This window comes from Zophobas morio, unplaced genomic scaffold (genome assembly GCF_036711695.1).
Source record: "Zophobas morio isolate AGI-343-1 ecotype UQ-CSIRO unplaced genomic scaffold, CSIRO_AGI_Zmor_V1 ptg000028l, whole genome shotgun sequence".
Taxonomy (NCBI): Eukaryota; Metazoa; Arthropoda; class Insecta; order Coleoptera; family Tenebrionidae; genus Zophobas; species Zophobas morio.
The window spans coordinates 2,388,162-2,413,605 of NW_026972133.1; the positions used below are offsets into that span (position 1 = coordinate 2,388,162).

At 32.1% G+C, this 25,444-nt stretch overlaps 1 protein-coding gene across 2 annotated transcripts; it reads left to right on the forward strand.

Moving 5' to 3' along the window:
- Positions 1–17: 17 nt before the first annotated feature.
- Positions 18–23,863, forward strand: Pola1 (DNA polymerase alpha subunit 1). 2 transcript variants are annotated; one of them, XM_064066696.1, is made up of 9 exons: positions 18–123; positions 171–368; positions 414–598; positions 644–1,438; positions 1,494–1,664; positions 1,720–2,104; positions 8,836–10,719; positions 15,536–16,006; positions 23,608–23,863. In XM_064066696.1, the coding sequence occupies exons 1-9, from the start codon at positions 108–110 to the stop codon at positions 23,805–23,807; spliced, it is 4,305 nt and encodes a 1,434-aa protein (XP_063922766.1). In that variant the 5' UTR covers positions 18–107; the 3' UTR covers positions 23,808–23,863. The 2 variants fall into 2 exon arrangements, with proteins under 2 accessions (XP_063922766.1, XP_063922765.1); XM_064066695.1 differs by lacking the exon at positions 23,608–23,863 and adding an exon at positions 16,060–16,348 and having other exon boundaries at positions 19–123.
- The last annotated feature ends 1,581 nt before the right edge of the window (positions 23,864–25,444 follow it).

Consider the following 25,444-nt stretch of genomic DNA (forward strand, 5'->3'; position numbering starts at 1 on the left):
CAGATTTCAAGACTGTTTTGTAATTTAGTATTATTAGGTTAAGTGAAAGTTTTCCCGCCAAAGATACCTCTAAGTTTCTACAAAAAACCGTTTAATTGTTGTGAAAAATGGAAGATGATAATTGTAAGTCGATTAGTTATCAAAACGCCCGTATTTACAGTATGTTGTAGTGGAGCGGCGCCCCAAGAGACAAAAGCGGGACTCCTCGTACAAAGCCAAAGCCTTCGAGAGGTTCAAACAACTCAAAAGCGGTACCCGAAACAAGTACGAAGTCGAAGAAATCGACAATGTTTACGAGACGATCGATGAAAGGGAGTACACTAAGAAGGTCCTCCAGAGACAAGAAGACGACTGGATTGTCGATGATGGTGGGTTCTAGCACGTGTTTTTGTCGTTGCTAATGTGTGTTTAAGACGGCAGTGGCTACGTGGAGGACGGACGCGACATTTTTGATGATGATCTCGACCAACAGTCGATTGCTGCGGCGGCTGCCTCTGGTAACAAAAAGGGGGTAAAGCGGAAGAAGAAGGTCGCTGAGAATGCAGGAAAGGGGAATTTGCACTCCCTCATTTCCAACATGCCGACAAAAAAGAAAGAGGTGGGTGTAAATTTTGTTTTATTTAACTTCAGTAAGTGTGTGTAGGAGGGAAAGTTGGAGGAGGATGAAACCCTGGCCGAGCTTCTACAAGAAATGGACGACGCCCCCACGACTCCGAGTCTCACGCAGCGGAAACCCAAATCCGTGACCAACAATTTTTCACCTTTGTCGGTCAAGCAGGCTGAGAAAGATTACATGAATAAATTTTCATCTTTGAGGAAACCGGTGATTCAGCGGGTTAAAGACAGCCCCACTGTACAAAAAAAGGCGCAAAATGGAGTACACAATGTAGATGTCCCGATTAACCCTTTTAGAAAAATCCAAAGTGAACCCAAAATTGTTGAACCAGAACCTGAACCAAGTGTCCCTGAATCTCAAACCACCATTCCTGACTCTCTAGCAGATCATTCTGAAAGTATTTCAGACAGTCAAATGGCTGACCCACTAAGTGAATCAGTCTGTGAAGACGTGACTGAAAATGACTGTTTCGACGACGACTTAGACATGTCTCAGGTGGAAGCCCCCGTGGCTAAAAACGCAGCCAAAACCGAGCTTCTGAACAACCTTGAAGCGGAAATGTTGCGCGATTGGGCGACTGAAGAGCCTGCGGTTGCTGAGGCCCCCATTAACTTGGAAAACTCGGACATCCCTCTGACGGAAGTGGACGGCAAGAAGGTGTTCCGGTTCTTCTGGTGGGACGCCTTTGAAGACTCCCTGAAGCAACCAGGAGTGGTATTTTTATTTGGGAGAACGTACCACGAGAAAACCAAATCATTCATTAGTTGCTGCGTAGCGGTCCGCAACATTGAAAGAAGAATTTTTTTCCTACCTAGAGTGACAGTGAGTTATCACAATTTTAAGTTGGCAACATTGTAATGAATTTATTATTGTTTAGGAAAAAAATTCCGATAAGCCCGTTTCGTCCCAGGACGTCTTCACCGAAATTAACCAATCCGTGATGAAAAACATGCAAATTAAAAATTTCAAGGCGCGCCCTATCCAGAAGAAGTACGCTTTTAGTCCGGAAATTCCGGCCGAGTCGGACTATATTGAAGTCCGTTATTCGGTACAGTCACGATTTTTGTTTTTTTTGTGTTTGTTGTAATTGTTGAAATTTTTAGGCGAAGGATCCTCCTGTTTCCAAAACCGCTGAAGGCCGCACTTTTTCTCGGGTTTTCGGTGCCGAGAGTTCCTACCTTGAGATTCTTCTTCTGGATCGGAAAATAAAGGGGCCGTGTTGGCTGGATATTGCTAATCCGGCGGCGGTGCTCAACCCTGTCAGTTGGTGCAAATTGGAGGTCAATTGTACTAAAGTCGCTGATATTTCTATAGCTAAAGATGTGACTGGAAGGCCGCCTTTGGTTGTCTCTTCCATAAATATGAGGCGCACTATTAACCCCAAGACCGGTTCTAACGAAATTGTGATGCTGAGTTGCGTTACTAATGTATCTTATTCTGTGGACAAGCAGGCTCCTACAGAGAAGTTTTTCCAGAAACACTTCTGTGGTAAGTATGTTTACAGAGATCATTATTATTTTTGTTTTCTCGACGTTTCATGACCACTAGAGGACGAAAAAAGGGGTCTCCCGTTTCCGTCTGACTGTCTGTCCGCCGTCTGTGTCGATTTTTGTTAGACATAATGTCCGATTGTTGTCAAATTTTATATGTATATGTATTAGGAAGAGTCTGTTGATGGTGAAATGTTAACTAACAGTCCTGAACTTGTGATTTATGAATCTGTGTTGAATTTTTAACCTAGATGTCGAGATTTTTGAAAAACAACAAAATTGAATAACCATTTCTCGATTTTCAATTTTTTGGTATTTCAGTTCGGGGATTTTCCAATTTCTCGATTTCTTAATATGTCGATATTTCAGTTTACTATTTGTGAATTTTTCGACCATTCAATTTTTCTATTTTAAAATTTTTCAATTTTTGGCGTTTCTAAATTTTGGACTTCTCGATTAATCGTTTTTTTATTTTTCTTTTTTTCGACTTTGATTTCCCGATTTTTCAAATTTTCGATTTCCCAAGATTTCAAGTTTTCGATTGTTTTATATTTTACTTTTTCGATTTTTCAAATTTTCGAATTTTCATTTTTTGATGTCTCGATTTCTCGATTTTTCAACTTCTCGCTTTTAGATTTTTTAGTGTTTGATTTTTCGTCTTTCCGTTTTTCAATTTCTCACTGTTTGGATTTCTCAATTTTTTCATGTTTTAGTTTTGGGATTTTTATTAATATAGCGAGTTTTTTGAACTTTTCAATCTTTCAATTTTTGGGGTTTCTAAATTCGATTTTCCGATTTCTCAATTTCTTGGTCAGTCGATTTTTTTGATTTTTCGGCTTTTCGTTTTCTCGATTTTTTTACTGTTTGATTCCTTGATTTTTCAATTTTTCGGTGTTTCAGTTTTGGGATTTTTCAGTTTTTCGATTTTTCGACTTGTCTGACCATCCATTGAGTAACCCTTCAATTTTTAAATTTTTCAATTTTTGTCATTTTTGACGTTTCTGAATTCGGATTTCTCGATTAATCGATTTTTTTGTTGTGACTTTTTTTCGACTTTTTGATATTTAGATTTCTCAAGGTTTCGATGTTTCAGTTTTGGGATTTTTCAACTTTTCGATTGTTTTATTTTTCACTTTTTCGCTTTTTTAAATCTTAGATTTTTCGATTTTTTAATTTTTCAATTTTTCTAAATTTTAATTTTTCGATTTTACAGTTCTTCGATTTTTCAATTTTTCTAATTTTTAAATTTTAGATTTTTCATATTTTGATGTTTCGCCTTCTGAACTTTTCAACTTCTCGCTTTTAGATTTTTCGGTTTTTTATTTTTTTCGAGATATGTGTATACATATAAAATTTTTGATTTTTCGGTTTTAAATTTTTCGAATTTTTAGTTTTTCGATGTTTAATTTTTTCGACTTTTCAATTTTTTGGCATTTCAGTTTTGGAATTTTTCAGTTTTTAGATTCTCCGGTTTTTCCAATTTTAAATTTAGATTTCTCCCTTTCTTGTTTTTTAATTTTTTAGTTTTTCGATTTTTTAAATTTTACATTTTCGATTTGTTGATGGTTCGATTTTTCGATTTCTTAATTTTTTGATATTTCGGTTTTACGATTTTTCAGTTTTTCGATTTTCAAGTTTTTCGATTTTTGGCGTCTCTAATTTTTCGCTTTCTGAATTTTTCGATTAGTCGATTTTTTATTTTTTGACTTTGTTTTCTTGATTTTTTCTACGGTCTGATTTCTTGATTTTTCATTTTTTCGATATTAAGTTTTGGGAATTTTCAATATGTATTACAATTTTTCGATTTTCCGACTTCGATTTTTTGACTTTTCGATTTTCTTAAATTTTAGATTTTTCTATTTTTCATTTTTCGATCTTTTGTCATTTTGAGTTTTCGATTTTTCAATTTTTCCATTCTTCACTTTTCGATGTCTCGATTTTTTATTTTTCGATTTCTTAATTTTTTGATATTTCAATTTTACGATTTTTCAGTTTTTGGCGTTTCTAAATTTTCATTTTTTCGATCAATCGTTTTTTTGATTTTTCGAGTTTTCGATATTTCAGTTTTGGGATTTTTCAATTTCAATATTGTAATTTTTCGATTTTTTTTAAATTTTTTAATTTTTTTTGTTTTAGATTTTTCCGTTTGTCAATTTTTTAATTTTTCGATATTTTGATTTCGCGATTTTATAATTTTTCCATTCTTGAATTTTAGTCTTTAATTTTTTGTTTTTCGATTTTATAAATTTTGTATTTTCCATTTTTTGATGTTTTGATTACCGAATTTAAAACTTTTTAATTTCAAGTTCAAGAATTTTCGATTTCTGGATTTTTATTTTTCGATCTTTTAATTTTTTGATCTTGAGTTTTACGATTTTTCAATTTTTAAATTTTCAAGTTTTTCGATTTTTCGCTTTTCTAAATTTTGGATTTTTCGATTTCTGAATATCTCGATTAGTCAATTTTTTATTTTTTGGCGTTAAGTTTTCTCGATTTTTCTGCTCTCATTTTTCGATTTTTCAATTTTTCGATTTCTCAAGTTTTCGATGTTTCAGTTTTGGGATTTTTCAATATTACAATTTTTCGATTTTCTTAAATTTTGCTATTTTTTGATTTTTGGTTATTTTGATTTTACGATTTTTCAATTTTTCCATTCAGTTTTCGTTTTCTCGATTTAATATTTTTAGGTTTTCGATTTTTAAAATTTTTGATTTTTCGGTTTTCAAATTTTCGAATTTTTAGTTTTTCTGCAATTTTCAAATTTTTCCGTTCATCGAGATTTCAAAGTTTCGATTTTTCGATTTTTTAATTTTTCGATTTTCAGAGTTTCGATTCTCCAGTTTTTCCATTTTTTAAATTTTAGATTCGGTTTCTCGTTTTCTTGTTTTTTTTTTTATTTTTTAATTTTTCGAATTTTCAAGTTTTTCAATTTTTCATTTTAGATTTTTTTCATGTTTCGATTTCCCGATTTAAATTTTTTTAATGTGTATTTAAATTTTAAGAATTTTCCATTTCTCGATTTTTTATTTTTCCATTTCTTAATTTGTTGATATTTCAATTTTACGGTTTTTCAATTTTTCGATTTTTCGGTCTCTCAATTTTTGGCGTTTCTAAATTTTCAATTCCTCGATTTTTCGATGAGTCGATTTTTTGATTTTTCGTCTTTTCGATGTTTCAGTTTTGGGATTTTTCAATATTACGATTTTTGAATTTTTCGATTTTTTGATTTTTAATTTTTTCGATTACATATTTAAATTTTAGATTTTTTGATTTTTTAATTTCTCGATTTTTCAATTTTTTGCTTTTTTCGTTCTTCGATTTCTCGAATTTTAGTCTTTAATTTTGTAGTTTTTCGATTTTTGAAATTTCGCATTTTCGATATTCCCACTTTTGAATTTTACGATTTTTTGATACATATTTCCATTTCTCGATTTTTTAAATTTTTTGATTCTTTAATTCTTCAATTTTTGGCGTTTCTACATTTTCGATTTCCGAATTTTTCGATTCTTTGATTGTTGTTTTTTCGATTTTTTAATTTTAAGATTTTTGTATTTAATTTCTCGATTTTTACATTTTAGACTTTTTCGTTTTTCAATTTTACGATGTTTTGATATTTTGATTTATCTTATCGATTTTTCAATTTTTCCATTTATCAGTTCTGCAATTTCTCGAATTTTAGTTTTCAATCCTTTAGTTTTTTGAAATTTTACATTTTGGATTTTTCCATTTTATAATTTTACGATCTTTTTATTTTTTGATTCTGCAATCTTTCAATTTTTGGCGTTTCTAAATTTTCGTTTTCTCCACCTTTTTTTGTTTGATTTCTTGATTTTTCAATTTTCCCATGTTTCGGTTTTGGGATTTTTCAATACATATTACGATTTTTCAATTTTTCGACTTTTTTATTTTTTACTTTTTCGATTTTTGAAATTTTAGATTATTGCTTTTTTTAATATTTTGTGTTTTGATTTTTCGATTTTTTTTTAATTTTCGGTTTTTCCGTTTTTCGATTTTTCGTTTTTTGATGTTTTGATTTCTCGATTTTTCAATTTTTCCATTCTTCAGTTTTTGTAATCCTGGAATTTTAGTCTTGAATTTTTAATTAGTTTTTCGATTTTTGAAATTCACATTTTTGATTTGTCCATTTTTCAATTTTACGATTATTTAATTTTGTGATTCTTCAAATTTTCAATTTTTGGTGTTTCTAAATTTTCGTTTTATCGATTTTTTTTCTGTTTGATTTCTTGATTTTTTAATTTTTCGATGTTTCAGTTTTGAGATTTTTCAATTTTTCGATTTTTGAAATTTTTGATTTTTAATTTTTCAATATTTTGTTTTGATTTTTCGATTTTTTTTAAATTTTTTGATTCTTCAATCTCGCAATTTTTTGGCATTGCTAAATTTTCTATTTATCAATTTTTCGATCAGTGGATTTTTTGATTTTTCGACTTTTCCATTTTCCCGGTTTTTTTTGCTATTTGATTTCTTGATTTTATAATTTTTCGATGTTTCACTTTTGGGATTTTTCTATTTTTCAAATTTTTGATTTTTAATTTTTCAATATTTTGTTTTGATTTTTCGATTTTTTTTTTATTTTTGATTTTTCAATCTCCCATTTTTTGGCATTGCTAAATTTTCCATTTATCAATTTTTCGATCAATGGATTTTTTGTTTTTTCGACTTTTCCATTTTCCCGGGATTTTTTTGCTGTCTGATTTCATTTTTTAATTTTCCAATAGGGATTTTTCAATATTACGATTTTAAAATTTTTCCATTTTTCGACTTCAATTTTTTTATTTTTTACTTTTTCGATTTTCGATTTTTCGATTTTTTTGATATTTTGATTTCTAAATCTTTTAATTTTTCCATTCTTCAGTTTCTCGATTTCCCGAATTTTAGTCTTTCATTTTTTATTTTTTCGATTTTATATCACATTTTCGATTTTTTCATTTTTCAAATTTTGGTGTTTCTAAATTTATGATTTCTCGATTTCTCAGGTTCTCGATCAGTCGATTTTTTGATTTTGCGACTTTTCGTTTTCTCGATTTTTTTCTGTTTGATTTCTTGATTTTTCAATTTTCTCATGTTTCAGGTTTGGGATTTTTCAATTTTTGGATTTTTTGATTTTTCAATATTTTGTTGTTTCGATTTTTTGATTTTTTACTTTTTCGATTTTTGAAATTTTAGATTTTTCCGTTTTTTGATTTTCCAATTCTCGAATTTTAGTCTTTAATTTTTTACTTTTTCGATTTTTGAAATTTTAGATTTTTCCATTTTTTGATTTTCCAGTTCTCGAATTTTAGTCTTTAATTTTTTAGTTTTTCGATTTTTGAAATTTCACATTTTCGATTTGTCCTTTTTTCAATTTTACATTTTATTTTGATTCTTCAAATTTTCAATTTTGGGTGTTTCTAAATTTTCGTTTTATCGATTTTTTTTATTTGATTTCTAGATTTTTTAATTTTTCGATGTTTCAGTTTTGGGATTTTTCAATATGTATTACGATTTTTCGATTTTTTAAAATTTTTTGATTCTGCAATCTTTCAATTTTTGGCATTGCTAAATTTTCCATTTCTCGATTTCTCAATTTTTCGATCAGTGAATTTTTTGATTATACGACTTTTCATTATCCCGTTTTTTTGCTGTCTGATTCTTCATTTTTCAAATTTCCAATATTTCAGTTTAGGGATTTTTCAATATTACGATTTTTAAATTTTTCGATTTTTCGACTTCGATTTTTTTTTATTTTTTACTTTTTCGATTTTTGATTTTTCGATTGTTTTTATACTTTGATTTCTAAATTTTTTAATTTTTCCATTCTTTAGTTTTTCGATTTCCCGAATTTTAGTCTTTAATTTTTTATTTTTTCGACTGTATTTCACATTTTCGATTTTTTCATTTTTCAAATTTTGGTGTCTCTAAATTTATGATTTCTCGATTTCTCAGTTACTCGATCAGTCGATTTTTTGATTTTGCGACTTTTCGTTTTCTCGATTTTTCCGTTTGGTTTCTTGATTTTTCAATTTTCCCATGTTTCAGTTTTGGGATTTTTCATTACGATTTTTCAATTTTTGGATTTTTTGATTTTTTACTCTTTCGATTTTCGATTTTTAAATATTTTGTTGTTTCGATTTTTCGATTTTTGAAGTTTTAGGTTTCCATTTTCAATTTTTTGATTTTTTGTAATTTTTTTATTCTTCAAGCTTTCAATTTTTGGCGTTTCTAAATTTTCCATTTCTCGATTTGTCAGTTATTCAATCAGTCGATTTTTTGATTTTTCAATTTTTCGATGTTGCAGTTTTGGGATTTTTAATTTTTCGATTTTTTTAATTTTAGATTTATTTGATTTTTAGGTGTTTTGATGTTTTGATTTCCTGATTTTTCAATTGTTCAATTTTTTGATTTCTGAATTTTTTAATTTCTTGTTTTTTTTTTATTTTTTGATTCTTTAATTTTTCAATTTTTGGCGTTTCTAAATTTATAATTTCTCGATTAATCAATGTTTTATCTTTCGTCTTTACGTTTCCCGATTTTTCGACTTCCTGGTTTTTCGATTTTTCAGTTCTTCAATTTCTCGCTTTTTCAACTTTTCTGTTTCGATTTTTTAAATTCTACATTTTCGATTTTTCCATTTTTAGATTTTACGATTTTTTGATGATTTTTCAAGTTTTCGACTTTTTTAATTACAGATTTTTTGATGATTCAATGATGACCAATTTTTTTTTCCAGTCTTCACCTGCCCCGACCAGCAAATCCTCCCCTTCGACTTCCACGCCGCCACCAAAAACTACAAAGCCACCACCCTCCAGAAAATGCACTCCGAGAAGGCCCTCCTCAACTACTTCATCGCCCAGTTCGCCCTCGTCGACTGCGACCTCGTCATCGGCCACGATCTCCAGGGCTACCAAATCAACGTCCTCAGCGAGCGCCTCGTCCACCACCAGATCGCCACCTTCGGCAAGCTCGGCCGCGTCAAGCGCTCCCTCCTGCTGCGCCAGAAGCTCGAGCGCGAGCTCTTCGTGGGCCGCCTCGTCTGCGACATCAAAATCTCGGCAAAAGAACTAATCAAGAGCCGCTCCTACGACCTGGACAGCCTGTGCCAGGCCGTGCTCAAGCTGCCGGACGGCGCACGAGTGGACCTGGAGCCCGAGGAGGTGGCGAAGATGTTCCAAACCACCGGAGACATCCTAAAGTTGGTGGCCTTGACCATGCAAGACGCCGCCTACATTCTAAAAATCATGTACAGTTTGAATATAGTGCCGCTAGCTCTGCAGATCACCAACATCGCGGGGAACGTGATGAGTAAGACCTTGATGGGGGGGCGGTCGGAGCGGAACGAGTTTTTGCTGCTGCACGCCTTCTCCGAGAAGGGGTACATCGTCCCGGATAAGTCGTACGGGAAGAAGGATAAAGCGGAGGCGAAAGGGAGGAAAAAACCGACGTATTCGGGGGGGCTGGTGCTCGACCCGAAAGTCGGTTTCTACGATAAGTTGATCCTGTTGATGGATTTCAATTCGTTGTACCCTAGCATCATCCAGGAGTACAATATTTGCTTCACGACGATGCCCACGGGATTGAGCGAGGATAACATGGTGCTCCCGGATAAGAGTCTTCCTCCGGGGATTCTCCCAACCGAAATCCGCAAGCTGGTGGAAAGCCGGCGCGAGGTGAAGAAGTTGATGGCCAACCCCGACCTAAGCACCGACCAGCGCATGCAGTACCACATAAGACAAATGGCCTTGAAGTTGACGGCCAATAGCATGTACGGGTGTCTCGGCTTCTCCAACTCGCGCTTCTTCGCCAAGAACCTCGCCGCCTTGATCACCCACAAAGGTCGCGAGATCCTCACCAACACCAAAGACATCGTCCAACGCATGAACTACGAAGTCATCTACGGCGACACCGACAGTCTCATGATCAACACCAACATCGTCGACTTCGACCAGGTCTCCCTCATCGGCTCCAAGATTAAGCAAGAAATCAACAAGCTGTACAAGCAGGTGGAGCTCGACGTGGACGGCGTCTTCAAGTACCTCCTCCTCTTGAAGAAGAAGAAGTACGCGGCGGTTATTCTCACGAGGGGGAAGAACGGCGAGCTGCGCACCGAGGTGGAGTACAAGGGCTTGGACGTGGTGCGGCGCGACTGGTCGCGTCTGGCCTCCGAGGCCGGCAAGTTCATCCTGGGGGAGATTTTGGGGGAGCAGTCGTCGGACGACCGCGTCGCCGGAATTCTGGCGCACCTGCGCAAGCTGAGGGAGGACCTGGAGGGCGGGAAGGTGCCGCTTTCGTTGTTGGTCATCACCAAGCAGCTCACGAAGAACCCGAGTTTGTATAATGACGTGAACACGCAGCCGCACGTGCAGGTGGCGCTGCGGTATAATAAGGAGTCGGGGGGGCACCTGAGGGCTGGGGATACGGTGCCGTACGTGATTTGCGACGACGGCAGCGGCAAGGCGGCCACGCAGAGGGCGTACCATGTGGAGGAGCTGAAGAACTCGACGGAGTTGAAGGTGGATGTTAATTATTATTTGGCGCAGCAGATACATCCGGTGGTTAGTAGGATCTGCGAGCCGATTGAGGAGTTGGATGCCTTCCAGATTGCTGATTGTTTAGGTATTTACTTTATAGTTTTCATAATAATAATGATGATAATAATATTTTTATATAGTAATATACGTTTCATGGCTCCTAGATTACGAAAAAATAGGTCGCCGTTTCCGTCATGTTATTTAAATGTTAAAAGATAACACAGTCCTGAATTTGGGGTTTATGAATCCATGTTGAATTTTCATCTAGACATCGAGATTTTTGGGAAGGCTGAATAACAATTTTTCAGTTTTTCGAATACTTAATTTTTCGATATTTCAGTGTAAGGATATATATTTTTTTTTTTCAATTTTTGTCTTTAAAATTTTCGTTTTCTCAATTTCTCGATTAGTCGAATTTTTACTTTTTCATTTTTTCGATTTTTCAAGTTTTCAATGTTTCAGTTTTGGAAATTTTCAATTTTTTATATTTTATAGTTCTTCAATTTTTAGAAATTTTAAATTTTTCACTTTTTTCATGTTTCAGTGTCTCGATCTTTCGATTTTTGGACACTGGCTTTTAGATTTCTCAATTTTTCGGCTTTTCAGTTTTTTAATTTATCGAGATTTCGATGGTTCGATTTTGGGTTATTTCGAGTTCTCAGTTTTGCGATTTTTACTTTTAGATTTTCCAATTTTTCGACATTTTAGTTTTGGGATTATTCAACTTCCCGATTTTTCGGTTTTTCAATTCAAGTTTTCTGGATTTATAGTTTTTTTTTTGTTTGATTTTTTAAATATTACATTTTCGATTTTTCCAATTTTCAATATTACAATTTTAAATTTCTTAATACGTATTGTTTTCAAAATTTCGATTTATTTTTTTTTTTAAGTTCAATTCATAATTTTACAATATTTCAGTTTTACAATTTTTAAATTTTTCGATTTTTCAATTTTTGGCGTTTATAAATTTTCGATTTTTCAATGCACATTTCCATTTGTTGACTTTTTTTTTGATTTTTTATTTTTTTAATATTTCAGATCAATTTTTCGATTTCTCAAGTTTTCAATGTTTCAATTTTGGGATTTTTCAATACATCTTTAGATTTTTCAATTTTTTGATGTTTTGATTTCTCGATTCTTTGATTTTTCGACTTCTCGCTATTAAATTTTTTGGTTTTTCGAATTTTCCATTTTTAGAATTTTTGATTTTTTTATTAAATTTTTCGATTTTTCAATTTTTCTACATTTAGTTTTGGGGTTTTTCAATTTCACTATTTTTCGGTTTTTCAATTCTTCAATTTTTACCGATTTCTACAATTTTCTAATTTTCCGATTTTTTTAAATTTTACATTTTCGATTATTGCATTTTTCGTTTTTACAATTTTTTTTTCGATTTCCTGATTTGTGTTTTAATTTTTCAAATTTTCGATTTCTCAATTTTTTTATTTTTATACTTCTTAATTTTCCGAAATTTCAATTTTACGATTTTTCAATTTTTGGCGTTTCTAAATTTTCGATTTTTCGACTTCGGTTTTTGATTTTTTATTTTTTCGATTTTTCAATTTCTCAAGTTTTCAATGTTGCAATTATGAAATTTTTCAGTACATATTTCGATTTTTCACTTTTTTAATGTTTCAATTTCTCGATTCTTTGATTTTTCGGCTTCTGCTTATTGAATTTTTTTAGTTTTTCAATTTTTCGATTTTTAAGTTTTTCGATTTTTCAATTTTGGGATTTTTAAATTTTTCTATTTTTCAGTTTTTCGATTTTTTAATTTTTCTGAATTTCTATTTTTTTTTTCTAGTTTTTCGATTTTTAAAATTTCACATTTTCGAATTTTCTATTTTTCGTTTTTACATTTTTGTTTGTATTTAAATTTTCCGAAATTTCAATTTTTCGATTTTTCAATTTTTGGCGTTTCTAAATTTTCGATTTCTCAATTTCTCGATTAATCGATGTTTCGATTTTTCGACTTTTCGTTTTCTCGATATTTCAATTTGAAATTTTTCAATGCCCATTTAATTTTTTCAATTTTTGGATTTTTCGACTTCGATTTTTTGATGTTTTTCCATTTTTAAATATTTGATTTTTTGATTCAATGTTTCGGTTTTTAAATTGTTCGATTTTTCAATTTTTCGACATTCAGTTTTGGGACTTTTCAATTTCACTATTTTTCAGTTTTTCAATTCTTCAATTTTTCTCGATTTCTAGTTTTTTTGATTTTCTAATTTTTCGATTTTTTAAATTTTACATTTTCAATTGTTCCATTTTTCGATTTGCTACTTTAATTTATTTTTTAATTTTTCGAATTGTTGATCTCTCAATTATTTTTCGATTTTTTAATTTTCCGAAATTTCAGTTTTACGATTTTTCCATTTTTGGCATTTCTAAATTTTCGATTTTATAGTTTTCGATGTTTCAATTTGGGATTTTTCAATTTTTCGATTTTTCGACTCCGATTTTTTTGATTTTGTACTTTCTTGATTTTTCAGTACATATTTGGACTTTTCATTTTTGAGGTTTCGATTTTTCGATCATTTGATTTTTCGACTTCTCGCTGTTAAATTTTTTAGGTTTTCAATTTTTCGATTTTCGATTTTTCTATTTTTCGTTTTTACATTTTTTTGGTGTTTCGATTTTCCTGTTTTAAAATTTTTGTTTAAATTTTTCGAATTTTCGATTTCTCAACGTTTTTATTTTTCGATTTCTTAAAATTTCCGAAATTTCAATTTTTCGACTTTTTTGGTGTTTCTAAATTATCGATTTCTGAATTTCTCGATTGATTTTTCAATTTTTCGACATTCAGTTTTGGGATTTTTCAATTTCCCTATTTTTCAGTTTTTCGATTCCTTCATTTTTCTCGAATCCTAGTTTTTTTGACTTTCTAGTTTTTCGATTTTTTAAATTTTACATTTTCGATTTTCTATTTTTACACTTTTTTTGATGTTTCGATTTTCCTGTTTTAAAATTTTTGTGTTCAAATTTTTCGAATTTTCGATTTCTCGACTTTTTTCTTTTTCTATTTCTTAATTTTCCGAAACTTCAATTTTTTCGAATTTTTTGGTGTTTCTAAATTTTCGATTTCACAATTTCTCGATTGATTTTTCAATTTTTCGACATTCAGTTTTGGGATTTTTCAATTTCCCTATTTTTCAGTTTTTCGATTCTTTAATTTTTCTCGATTCCTAGTTTTTTTTGATTTTCTAGTTTTTCGATTTTTTAAATTTTAGATTTACGATTTTTCTATTTTTGTTTTTTACACTTATTTTGATGTGTCGATTTCCCAATTTTAAAATTTTTGTGTTTAAATTTTTCGAATTTTTTATTTTTCGATTTCTCAATTGTCCGAAATTTCAGTTTTTCGATTTTTCAATTTTTCAATTTTTGGCGTTGGTAAATTTTTCGATTTCTCAATTTCTCGATTAATCGATTTTTTGATTTTTCGACTTTTCGTTTTTTCGATTTTGTAGCTTTCGATGTTTCAGTTTTGGATTTTTCAATGCACATTTCGATATTTGGATTTCTCGATACTCCGATTTTTCGACTTCTCGCTATTAATTTTTTTTGGTTTTTCAATTTTTCGATTTTTAAACTTTTTGATTTTTCAACTTTTCGACATTCAGTTTTGGGAAATTTCAGTTTCCCTTTTCACTGTTTCGATTCTTCAATTTTCTCGATTTCTAGTTTTTCGATTTTTTAAATTTTGATGTTTCGATTTTCCGATTTTAAGATTTTTTTTGTTTAAATTGTTCGAATTTTCGAGTCTCGTCTTTTTTCAATGTTTCAATTTTCCGAAATTTCAGTTTTACAATTTTTCAGTTTTTTGATTTTTCAATTTTTGGCGTTTCTAAATTTTCGATGTCTCAATTTCTCTATTAATCGATTTTTGATTTTCGAGTTTTCGTTTTCTCGATTTCATAGTTCTCGATGTTTCAGTTTGAGATTTTCATCAATGCACATTTGGATTTTTTAATTTTTCGATTTTCCGACTTCGAGTTTTTAAATTTTTCAATTTTTCAAATTTCGATTTCAATACATATTTTAATTTTTTATTTTTTTGATGTTTCGATTTTAGGATTTTTACATTTTTTTTAAATTTTAGATTCTCGATTTTTTTAATTTCCAATTTCTTAATTTTCCGAAATTTCAGTTTTACGAGTTTTCAATTTTTGGCGTTTCTAAATTTTCGATTTTTTGATTTTTCAACTTTTCGGTTTCTCGATTTTATAGTTTTCAATGTTTCAGTTTGCGATTTTTCAATGGACATTTCAATTTTTTGACTTTTCGACTTTTCAAGTTTTCAGTGTTTCAGTTTTCAATTTTTCTCGATTTCTAATTTTTTTAAATTTTCAGTTTTTCGATTTTTCCATTTTTCGTTTTTACATTTTTTGTTTCCATTTCCCCTATTTAAAATTTTTCGATTTCTCAAGTTTTCGATGTTTCAGTTTTGGAATTTTTCAGTATTTCGATTTTTTACTTTTTCGATTTCTTAAATTTTAGATTTTTAGCTTTTTCTCATTTTTCAGTTCTTAGATTTTCAATTTTTCACATTTTCCATTTTTCGATTTTTTTCATTTTTCGACTTTTTGTTCTTTCGACTTTTTTTGGGAGTTTTTCAATTTCTGGATTTTTCAAGTTTTGGATTTTTTCATGTTTTGATTGCCCGATCTTTGGATTTTTCGACTTTTCGGATTTCGATTTTTTAATTTTTGCTTTAAATATTATGTCCCCACTTGTCCCCCGGCGTCGGGGCTGCGGAAGTGTTCTTTACTTACACTGGTTTTTACTTTATAAAGCTTAACAAAAAAATTATAATTGCTCAAAGAAGCGGGATTTTTTGGGGTACACTTCAGGGGCGAATGAAGTTCTATCAAATAACCTTAGACCAATTTTCTCTTCAGGTATCGACAGTTCCAACTTCAAAAAAACGAAGCAGAGCGACGAATTCGGAGGCGAGAACATCACCAAACCCGAAATAAAATTTCGCAACGTCGACAAATTCGTCTTTAAGTGCTACAGTTGTAAAACCGAGAATTGCGTGGAAGGACCGTTACACAATAATGTGCCAGTTTTGGAAAAGTGCGCCAACCCCCAATGCAAAGTCAGACCAGCGGACTACGTAGGCTACGTCCAAAATCAACTAATAACAGCTATCAACTCCTACATTGATAAGTACTACCTGTACGAAATGTACTGTGAGGACCCGATGTGCACGAACGAGACCACAGCCATGCCGCTGAACTTCGCAGGACGATTTCCCGTGTGCACGTCATGCCATAGCTCAGTCCTGCTGAAGAAATACACAGAGAACGATTTGTACTCCCAAATCACGTATTTGTATCACATCTTTGATTTGAGCAAACTGGCTAGAAGTGAGTGTTTATTTATATTGTGTTTTCTGTTTTTTTCTGATTTTGAATTTTAGAACCTTTGCTGGACTACCAGGTGGATAAAGCGTATCAAGATGTCAGGGGGACTGTGCAAAAGCGGTTGGAACATTGCGCTTATTCGACGGTTGATTTAAGCGGGATGTTTTCCGTGTTTTCGCAGATTAAGGTGGAAGGTGGGGTGGAAGAAGGCGATGATTTTCCTGAAGAAGAGGAGGACTTGGAAGATCTGGATTAATTTTTTATTTTTATCTTATTTGTGTATATTGAAGTCGTTTAGTTTTATTTTTAATAGTGTACTGTTTTGATAAAAAAATGAGAAAAGTAGTCCTGTCACTTTGTTCAACCAACAGGGTCCATGTTCCACGATTCAAGGTCGATTTTAATATTTTTTGCCGTTGACGTTGGGTTTTCAACCAAAAAACAAAAAGGCAAAATATAAACCCCGCCCACCCGCTCTGTCTCAATTGTGATGATTTTTTTTTATTCTTGGAAACGTAAAACAGGTTGAAAATGGTAAATTTTGTAAGGAAATATGGATTTTGCAATTAGGCTCCGCCTCTACGTCTAGCAACGAATGAAAACTTAATTACTATTTAGATCAGGGCAGGTATGGGTGGGGCTTAATCTTTTGATACTCAAAACATGTTTTTAATCTCTCATAGAGAAATAAGGATTATGCATAAGCTCCACCTTCTTGACTCGACTCACGACCAATAAAAAAATCATCAGAATTGAGATAGTGCGGGTGGGTGGGGATTATATTTTGCCTTTTTTAAGAAACCTAAAACATGTTTAAAACCGTAAACTTGTATAGGGAAATATCAATTTTGCAATTACGCTCCGCCCCTCGGTCTGATAACGAATGAAAAATTCATCACGATTGAGATCGAGACGGAAGGGTGGGGCTTCTCTTTTGTTTTTTTTTTTTAGTTAACACATTTAGTTTTCTTTGTATAACACGATTACTTAAGAACATATTTCACATGGTAATTTCTCGTAGAAAAATAAGGATTTTACAATTAAGCTCCGCCCCTCGGCTTACGACTAATAAAAAATCATCAGAATTGCCTTTTTTTTCTTAATATACATGGCCATCTTTTCACAACAAGAAACTTAGAACATGACTAAAATAGTACATTTTTGCAACGAAATATGGATTTTGTTATTATGGGGCGGAGTCTAGTTGTAAAATCGATATTTCCTTAGACAAATTTTCTATTTTAAACATGTTTTGAGTTTCATGTTGTAAAAAGAAGTCTACATCCCTAAAATAAAAAGGCAGAAAGGTAAGAATCTCAGTTGTGATGATTTTTTTTATCGCCGTGAACCACCGTGGAGCTTAACTGCATAATCCTTATTTCTTTACAAGTAATTAAAAACATGTTTTTGAGTATCGTGTTGTTCAAAGAATATTGTGTATATTAAGAAAAACAGGCAAAATATAAACCCCGCCCACCCACCCCATCCTAATTGTGACGATTTTTTTTTATTCTTTTAAATTTCAAACACGTTTAAAATGGTGAATTTTTGTGGGTAAATCTGGATTTTGCAATTGGGCTCCGCCCCTAGGTCTGGCAACGAATAAAAACTTCATATGCCCACGGGATTGAGCGAGGATAACATGGTGCTCCCGGATAAGAGTCTTCCTCCGGGGATTCTCCCGACTGAGATCCGCAAGCTGGTGGAAAGCCGGCGCGAGGTGAAGAAGTTGATGGCCAACCCCGACCTAAGCACCGACCAGCGCATGCAATACCACATAAGACAAATGGCCTTGAAGTTGACCGCCAACAGCATGTACGGCTGCCTCGGCTTCTCCAACTCGCGCTTCTTCGCCAAGAACCTCGCCGCCTTGATCACCCACAAAGGCCGCGAGATCCTCACCAACACCAAAGACATCGTCCAACGCATGAACTACGAAGTCATCTACGGCGACACCGACAGTCTCATGATCAACACCAACATCGTCGACTTCGACCAGGTCTCCCTCATCGGCTCCAAGATTAAGCAAGAAATCAACAAGCTGTACAAGCAGGTGGAGCTCGACGTGGACGGCGTCTTCAAGTACCTCCTGCTCTTGAAGAAGAAGAAGTACGCGGCGGTTATTCTCGCGAGGGGGAAGAACGGCGAGCTGCGCACCGAGGTGGAGTACAAGGGTTTGGACGTGGTGCGGTGCGACTGGTCGCGCTTGGCCTCCGAGGCCGGCAAGTTCATCCTGGGGGAGATTTTGGGGGAGCAGTCGTCGGACGACCGCGTCGCCGGCATTCTGGCGCACCTGCGCAAGCTGAGGGAGGACCTGGAGGGCGGGAAGGTGCCTCTTTCGCTGCTGGTTATCACCAAGCAGCTCACGAAGAACCCGAGTTTGTATAATGACGTGAACACGCAGCCGCACGTGCAGGTGGCGCTGCGGTATAATAAGGAGTCGGGGGGGCACCTGAGGGCTGGGGACACGGTGCCGTACGTGATTTGCGACGACGGCAGCGGCAAGGCGGCCACGCAGAGGGCGTACCATGTGGAGGAGCTGAAGAACTCGACGGAGTTGAAGGTGGATGTTAATTATTATTTGGCGCAGCAGATACATCCGGTGGTTAGTAGGATCTGCGAGCCGATTGAGGAGTTGGATGCCTTCCAAATCGCTGATTGTTTAGGTACTTTCTTTATATCTTTCGTAATAATAATAATAATACTTTTAGATAGTAATAAGAATGGAGTCCATAGGGCTACTTTCATGTTTTGTTGACGTTTCATGACTCCTACAGTACGAAAAAATTGGTCTCCCGTTTCCGTCATCTTATTTAAATGTTAAAAGATAACACAGTCCTGAAGTTGTGGTTTATGCATCCATGTTGAAATTGTCTCTAGACATCGACATTTTTGGGAAAGAAACAATTGAATAACAATTTTTCGGCTTTTTGATTTTTCAAGTTTTTGATGTTTCAGTTTTGGGATCTTTCAAATTTTCGATTTTTCGACTTTGATTTTGTACTTTTTCGTTTTTTTAGATTTTAATTTTTTCGTTTTTTTTTGTGATTTGATTTCTCAATTTTCGAATTTTTAAATTTTAGATTTTTCACATTTTTGATATTTCAATTCTCCATTTTTCAATTTTTCGACTGTCCCTTTTAGATTTTTCAGTTTTTAGATTTTTAAAATTTCTGTTTGGATTTATCGAAATTTCGATGTTTCCATTTTTCAATTTTTTGATTTATCGCTTTTTTAAGTGAAGTGTTTCAATTTTGAAGTTTTCGATTTTGCGATTTTTATTTACATATTTATTTTTTTCGACATTCCGTTTTGGGATTTTTCAATTTCCTTATTTTTCAGTTTTTCGATTCTTCGATTTTTCTTAATTTCTAGTTTTTCAATTTTTTAAATTTTACATTTTCGATTTTTCTATTTTTAGTTTTTACAATTTTTTTGGTGTTTCGATTTCCCGCTTTAATTTTTTTTAATTTTTGGAATTTTCGTTTTCTCGATTTTTTGTTATTCGATTTCTTAATTTTCCGAAATTTCAGTTTTGCGATTTTTCAATTTTTGGCGTTTCTAATTTTCGATTTCCCATTTTCTCGATTAATCGATTTTTTGATTTTTTGACTTTTCGTTTTCTCGATTTTATAGTTTTCGATGTTTCGTTTGGGATTTTTCAATGCACACTTCGATTTTTCAATTTTTAGATTTTTTTGTTTTTTTACATTTTCGATTTTTCGATTTCTCAAGTTTTCAATGTTGCAATTTTGGGATTTTTAATACATATTTCGATTTTTCGCTTTTTTGATGTTTCAATTACTCGATCCTTCGGTTTTTCAACTTCTCCGCTATTACATTTTTTGATTTTTCAATTTTTCGATTTTTACGATTTTTGATTTTTTGATTCCTCAATTTTCGATTTTTAAATTTTTCGATTTTTCTGTTTTTCGATACTTCAACTTTTCTCGATGTCTATTTTTTTGATTTTCTAGTTTTTCGATTTTTTAAATTTTACATTTTCCATTTTTTATTTTTACAATTTTGCTGATGTTTCCACTTCCCCATTTAAAAATTGTTGTTTAAATTTTTCGAATTTTCGATTTCTCGATTTTTTTATTTTATTTTTCGATTTTTTAGTTTTCCGAAAGTTCAGTTTTACGATTTTTCAGTTTTTGGTGTTTCTAACTTTTCAATTTTTGAATTTCTCGATGAAGCGATTTTTTTTATCGACTTTTCGTTTTCTCGGTTTTATAGTTTTCGATTTTTCGACTTCAATTTTTTGATTTTCTACTTTTTTGGTTTTTCAATTTTTCGATTTCTCAAGTTTTCAATGTTTCAATTTTGGAATTTTTCAATACATATATATTTCGATTTTTACTTTTTTGATGTTTCGAATTTTCAACTTTTCGCTATTAAATTTTTTGGTTTTTCATATTTTCAATTTTTCGACATTCAGTTTTGGAATTTTTCAATTTCCCTATTTTTCAATTTTTCTCCATTTCAAGTTTTTTTTCTTTCTAGTTTTTCGATTTTTACATTTTTCGTTTTTAAATTTTTTTTTTTTGTTTGTTTCCCAATTTTAAAGTTTTTGTTTAAATTTTTCGATTTCTCGATTTTTTTATTTCCCGATTTTCCAATTTTCGGCGTTTCTAAATTTCCGATTTTTTAATTTCTCGATTAATCGATTTTTTGAATTTTCGACTTTTGGTTTTCTCGATTTTATAGTTTTCGATGTTTCAGTCGAAGATTTTGCAATGCAGTTTCAATTTCTCAAGTTTTCAATGTTTCAATTTTGGAATTTTTCAGTACATATTTCGATTTATCACTTTTTTGATGTTTCGATTTTTCGACTTCTCGCTATTAAATTTTTTGGTTTTCCAATTTTTCGGTTTTTAAATTTTTCGATTTTTCAATTTTTTAATATTCAGTTCTGGGATTTTTCAATTACCCTATTTTTCAGTGTGTCGATTCTTCAATTTTCCTCGATTTCTAGGTTATCGATTTTTTAAATTTTACATTTTCGATTTGAAAATTTTTTTTCAATTTTTCTAATTTTCAATTTCTCGGTTTTTGTATTTTTCGATTTCTCAATTGTCCGAAATTTCAGTTTTTCGATTTTTTGATTTTTCGACTTTTCATTTTCTCGATATTATAGTTTTCGATGTTTCAGTTTGGGATTTTTCAATGCACATTTCGATTCTTCGGTTTTTTTTTTTAGATTCTTTACCTTTAGATTCTTTACCTTTTCGATTTTTCACTTTTTGATTTTTTGATTCTTCAATTTTTCGGTTTTTAAATTTTTCGATTTTTCAATTTTTCTCAATTTCTAGGTTTTTTGACTTTCTAGTTTTTTGATTTTTTAAATTTTACATTTTCAACTTTTCCATTTTTCGTTTTTACAATTTTTTTGATGTCTCGATTTCCGATTTTAAGATTTTTTTTGTTTAAATTTTTCGAATTTTCGATTTCTGGATTTTTTAATTTTCGATTTTGTCCTTTTCCGAATTTTTCAGTTTTACGATTTTTCAATTTTTGGCGTTTCTAAATTTTCGATTTCTCAATTTCTCTATTAATCGATTTTTGATTTTTCGACTTTTCATTTTCTCGATTTTATAGTTTTCGATGTTTCAGTTTGAGATTTCTCAATGCACATTTGGATTTTTCGACTTCGATTTTTTTTATTTTTTACTTTTCAATTTTTCAAATTTCGATTTTTCACTTTTTTGATGTTGCGATTTCGCGATTCTTCGATTTCTCGACTTCTCACTATTAAATCTTTTGGTTTTTCAATTTTTAAAATTTTTGATTTTTTGGTTCATCAATTTTTCGGCTTTTTAAGTTTTTCAATTTTTCGAGATTCAGTTTTAGGATTTCCCTATTTTTCAGTTTTTCTCCATTTCTAGTTTTTTTGATTTTCTAGTTTTTCGATTTTTCTCTTTTTCGTTTTTAATTTTTTTTGATGTTTCGATTTAACGATTGAAACATTTTTTTGTTTAAATTTTTCGAATTTTCGATTCTTGATTTTTTAAATTTTGATTTCTTAATTTTCCGAAATTTCAGTTTTACGAGTTTTCAATTTTTGGCGTTTCTAAATTTTCGATTTCTCAGTTCCTCGATTAATCGATTTTTTGATTTTTCAACTTTTCGGTTTCTCGATTTTATGGTTGTCAATGTTTCGATTTGAGATTTTTCAAAGGCCATTTCGACTTTCAGTTTTTTGGCCTTTTGTTTTTTCGCTTTTTCGATTTTTCAAGTTTTCAGTGTTTCAGTTTTTAATTTTGGGATTTTTCAATAATATGTTTGGATTTCTCGATCCTTCAAATTTGCGACTTCTCGCTATTAATTTTTTTAGTTTTCCAATTTTTCGATATTTAAAATTTTTGATTTTTTGATTCATCGATTTTTCAATATTTCAGCTTTGGGATTTTTCAATTTCCCAATATTTCAGTTTTGGGATGCTTCAATTTTTCTAGATTTCTAATTTCTTTGAATTTTCTTTTTTTTTTCGATTTTTCAAATTTTATGTTTTCGAAATTTCCATTTTTCGTTTTTATATTTTTTTATGTTTCCATTTCCCGTATTTAAAATTTGTGTGTTTAAATTTTCCGAATTTTCGATTTCTCGATTTTTTAATCTTTCGTTTTCTCAGTTTTTCGATTCTTCAATTTTTTACATTTTCCATTTTTCGACTTTTTGTTCGTTCGATTTTTTCAAGTTTTAGATTTTTCAATTTTTCAACATTTCAGTTTTGGGAATTTTTCAAATTTTTGTTTTTTTCATGTTTTTAGTAGTCGAACTTTGGATTCTTCGATTTTTCGGATTTCGATTTTTAAAATTTTTGACTTTTGATTTTTCAAATTCCTTATTTCTTGATTTATCAATATTCGGATGTTTTACTTTCTGGGTTGTTCGATTTCTCGAAATTTCGATTTTTCAGTTTTTTAAATTTTTGTGTTCTTTAGTCCACTGGATTTTACTTTAGAAAGGGTAACAAAAAAATTTATAATTTTTCAAAGAAATGTAATTTGTTGGGCTGTGCGCTTCAGGCGCGAGGGAAATTCTATCAAAATAACCTTCAACCAATTTTCTCTTCAGGTATTGACAGCTCCAACTTCAAAAAGTCGAAGCAGAGCGACGAATTCGGCGGGGAGAACATCACCAAACCCGAAATAAAGTTTCGCAACGTGGACAAATTCGTCTTTAAGTGCTATAGCTGTAAAACCGAGAATTGCGTGGAAGGACCGTTACACAATAATGTGCCAGTTTTGGAAAAGTGCGCCAACCCCCAATGCAAAGTCAGACCAGCGGACTACGTAGGCTACGTCCAAAATCAACTAATAACAGCTATCAACTCCTACATTGATAAGTACTACCTGTACGAAATGTACTGTGAGGACCCGATGTGCACGAACGAGACCACAGCCATGCCGCTGAACTTCGCAGGACGATTTCCCGTGTGCACGTCGTGCCATAGCTCGGTCCTGCTGAAGAAATACACAGAGAACGATTTGTACTCCCAAATCACGTATTTGTATCACATCTTTGATTTGAGCAAACTAGCTAGAAGTGAGTGATTATATTTATTGTGTTTTCTGTTTTTTTCTGATTTTGAATTTTAGAACCTTTGCTGGACTACCAGGTGGATAAAGCCTATCAAGATGTCAGAGGGACCGTGCAAAAGCGGTTAGAACATTGCGCTTATTCGACGGTTGATTTAAGCGGGATGTTTTCCGTATTTTCGCAAATTAAGGTGGAAGGTGGGGTGGAAGAAGGCGATGATTTTCCTGAAGAAGAGGAGGACTTGGAAGATCTGGATTAATTTTTTATTTTTATCTTATTTGTGTATATTGAAGTCGTTTAGTTTTATTTTTAATAGTGTACCGTTTTGATAAAAAAAATGAGAAAAGTCGACTTGTCACTTTGTTTAACCAATAGGTTCCATGTTGCACGATTTAAGGTCGATTTTCATATTTTTGCCGTTGACGTTGGGTTTTCAACCAATCAAATTGCTTACATTTTGCCCTTAATGTATGTTTTACCTTTCTTTTCACAACAAGGAAGGTAAAACATGTTTAGAATGGTAAATTTTTGTAAGAAAGTATCGATTTTGCAATTAGGCTCCGCCCCTCGGTCTGGCAACGAATGAAAAATTCATAACAATTGAGCTTGGGATGGGTATGGGTGGGGCTTAATTTATGACTTGTCTTTTTCTTAATATACATAGTACTTTGAACAACACGATACTCAAAAATATGTTTTTTATTTCTAGTAGAGAAAACGGATTTTGCAGTTAAGCTCCGCCCCCTTGGCTCACGAGGAATAAAAAAATCATCAGAATCGAGATAGGGCGGGTGGGCGGGGCTTACATTTTGCCTTTTTTTTTTTTTCTTAACATGTGTAGTCGTCTTTTCACAAGAAACTTGAAAAATGTTTAAAATGGTAAATTTCTACAGGGAAACATCGATCCTTGCAATTACGCTCCGCCCCTCGGTCTGACAACGAATGAAAAATTCATCACGATTGAGATTGAGACGGATGGGTGGAGCTTCTCTTTTGTTTTTTTTTAATTAATACATTTATTTTTCTTTGTATAACACGATTAATTAAGAATATATTTCACATGGTCATTTCTCGTAGAAAAATACGGATTTTAGAATTAACCTCCGCCCTCGGCTTACGACGGATAAAAAAAAATCATCAGAATTGACACAGGGTGGGTGGGTGGGGCTTATATTTTGCCTTTTTTTTTCTTAATATACATAGCCATTTTTTCCCAACAAGGAACTTAAAACATGGTTAAAATGGTACATTTTTGCAAGGAAATATGGATTTTGAAATTATGGGACGGAGGCTAATTTTAAAATCGATGTGTCCTTATACAAATTTTCCATTTTAAAAAAATCATCACAATTGAGATAGGGTGGGTGGGCGGGGCTTACATTTTGCCTTTTTTTTCTTAATATGTGTAGACTTATTTCAATGACAAGAAACCTAAAACATGATTTGTTTTTGCAAGGAAATATGTATTTTGCAATTCTGGGGCGGAGCCTAATTGCAAAATCAATATTTCCTTATACAAATTTTCTATTTTAAACATGTTTTAAGTTTCATGTTGCGTAATGAAGTTTAAACATACTAAAACAAAAAGACAAAATATAGGCCCGCCCACCCACCCTGTCTCAATTGTGATGATTTTTTTATTCGTCGTAAACCAAGAGGGCGGAGGTTAACTGGAATAATTTATTTCTTTACAATAAATTAAAATCTTTGAGTATCGTGTTGTTCAACGAATAGTATGTACATCTATTAAGAAACAAAAGACAAAAGATTAACCCCACCCACCCACCCCATCTCAATTGGGATGATTTTTTTATTCCAAGAAACGTAAAACATGTTTAAAATGGAAAATTTGTATAGGGAAACATTGATTTTGCAATTACGCTCCGCCCCTCGATC

What these genes read in the sequence shown, in the direction of transcription:
- Pola1 (XM_064066696.1), top strand. An exon ending in TTTTCCTACCTAGAGTGACA is followed by an intron (nt 1,439 to 1,493) that starts GTGAGTTATCAC and finishes ATTATTGTTTAG; the next exon opens with GAAAAAAATTCCGATAAGCC. An exon ending in TTTCCAGAAACACTTCTGTG is followed by an intron (nt 2,105 to 8,835) that starts GTAAGTATGTTT and finishes TTTTTTTTCCAG; the next exon opens with TCTTCACCTGCCCCGACCAG.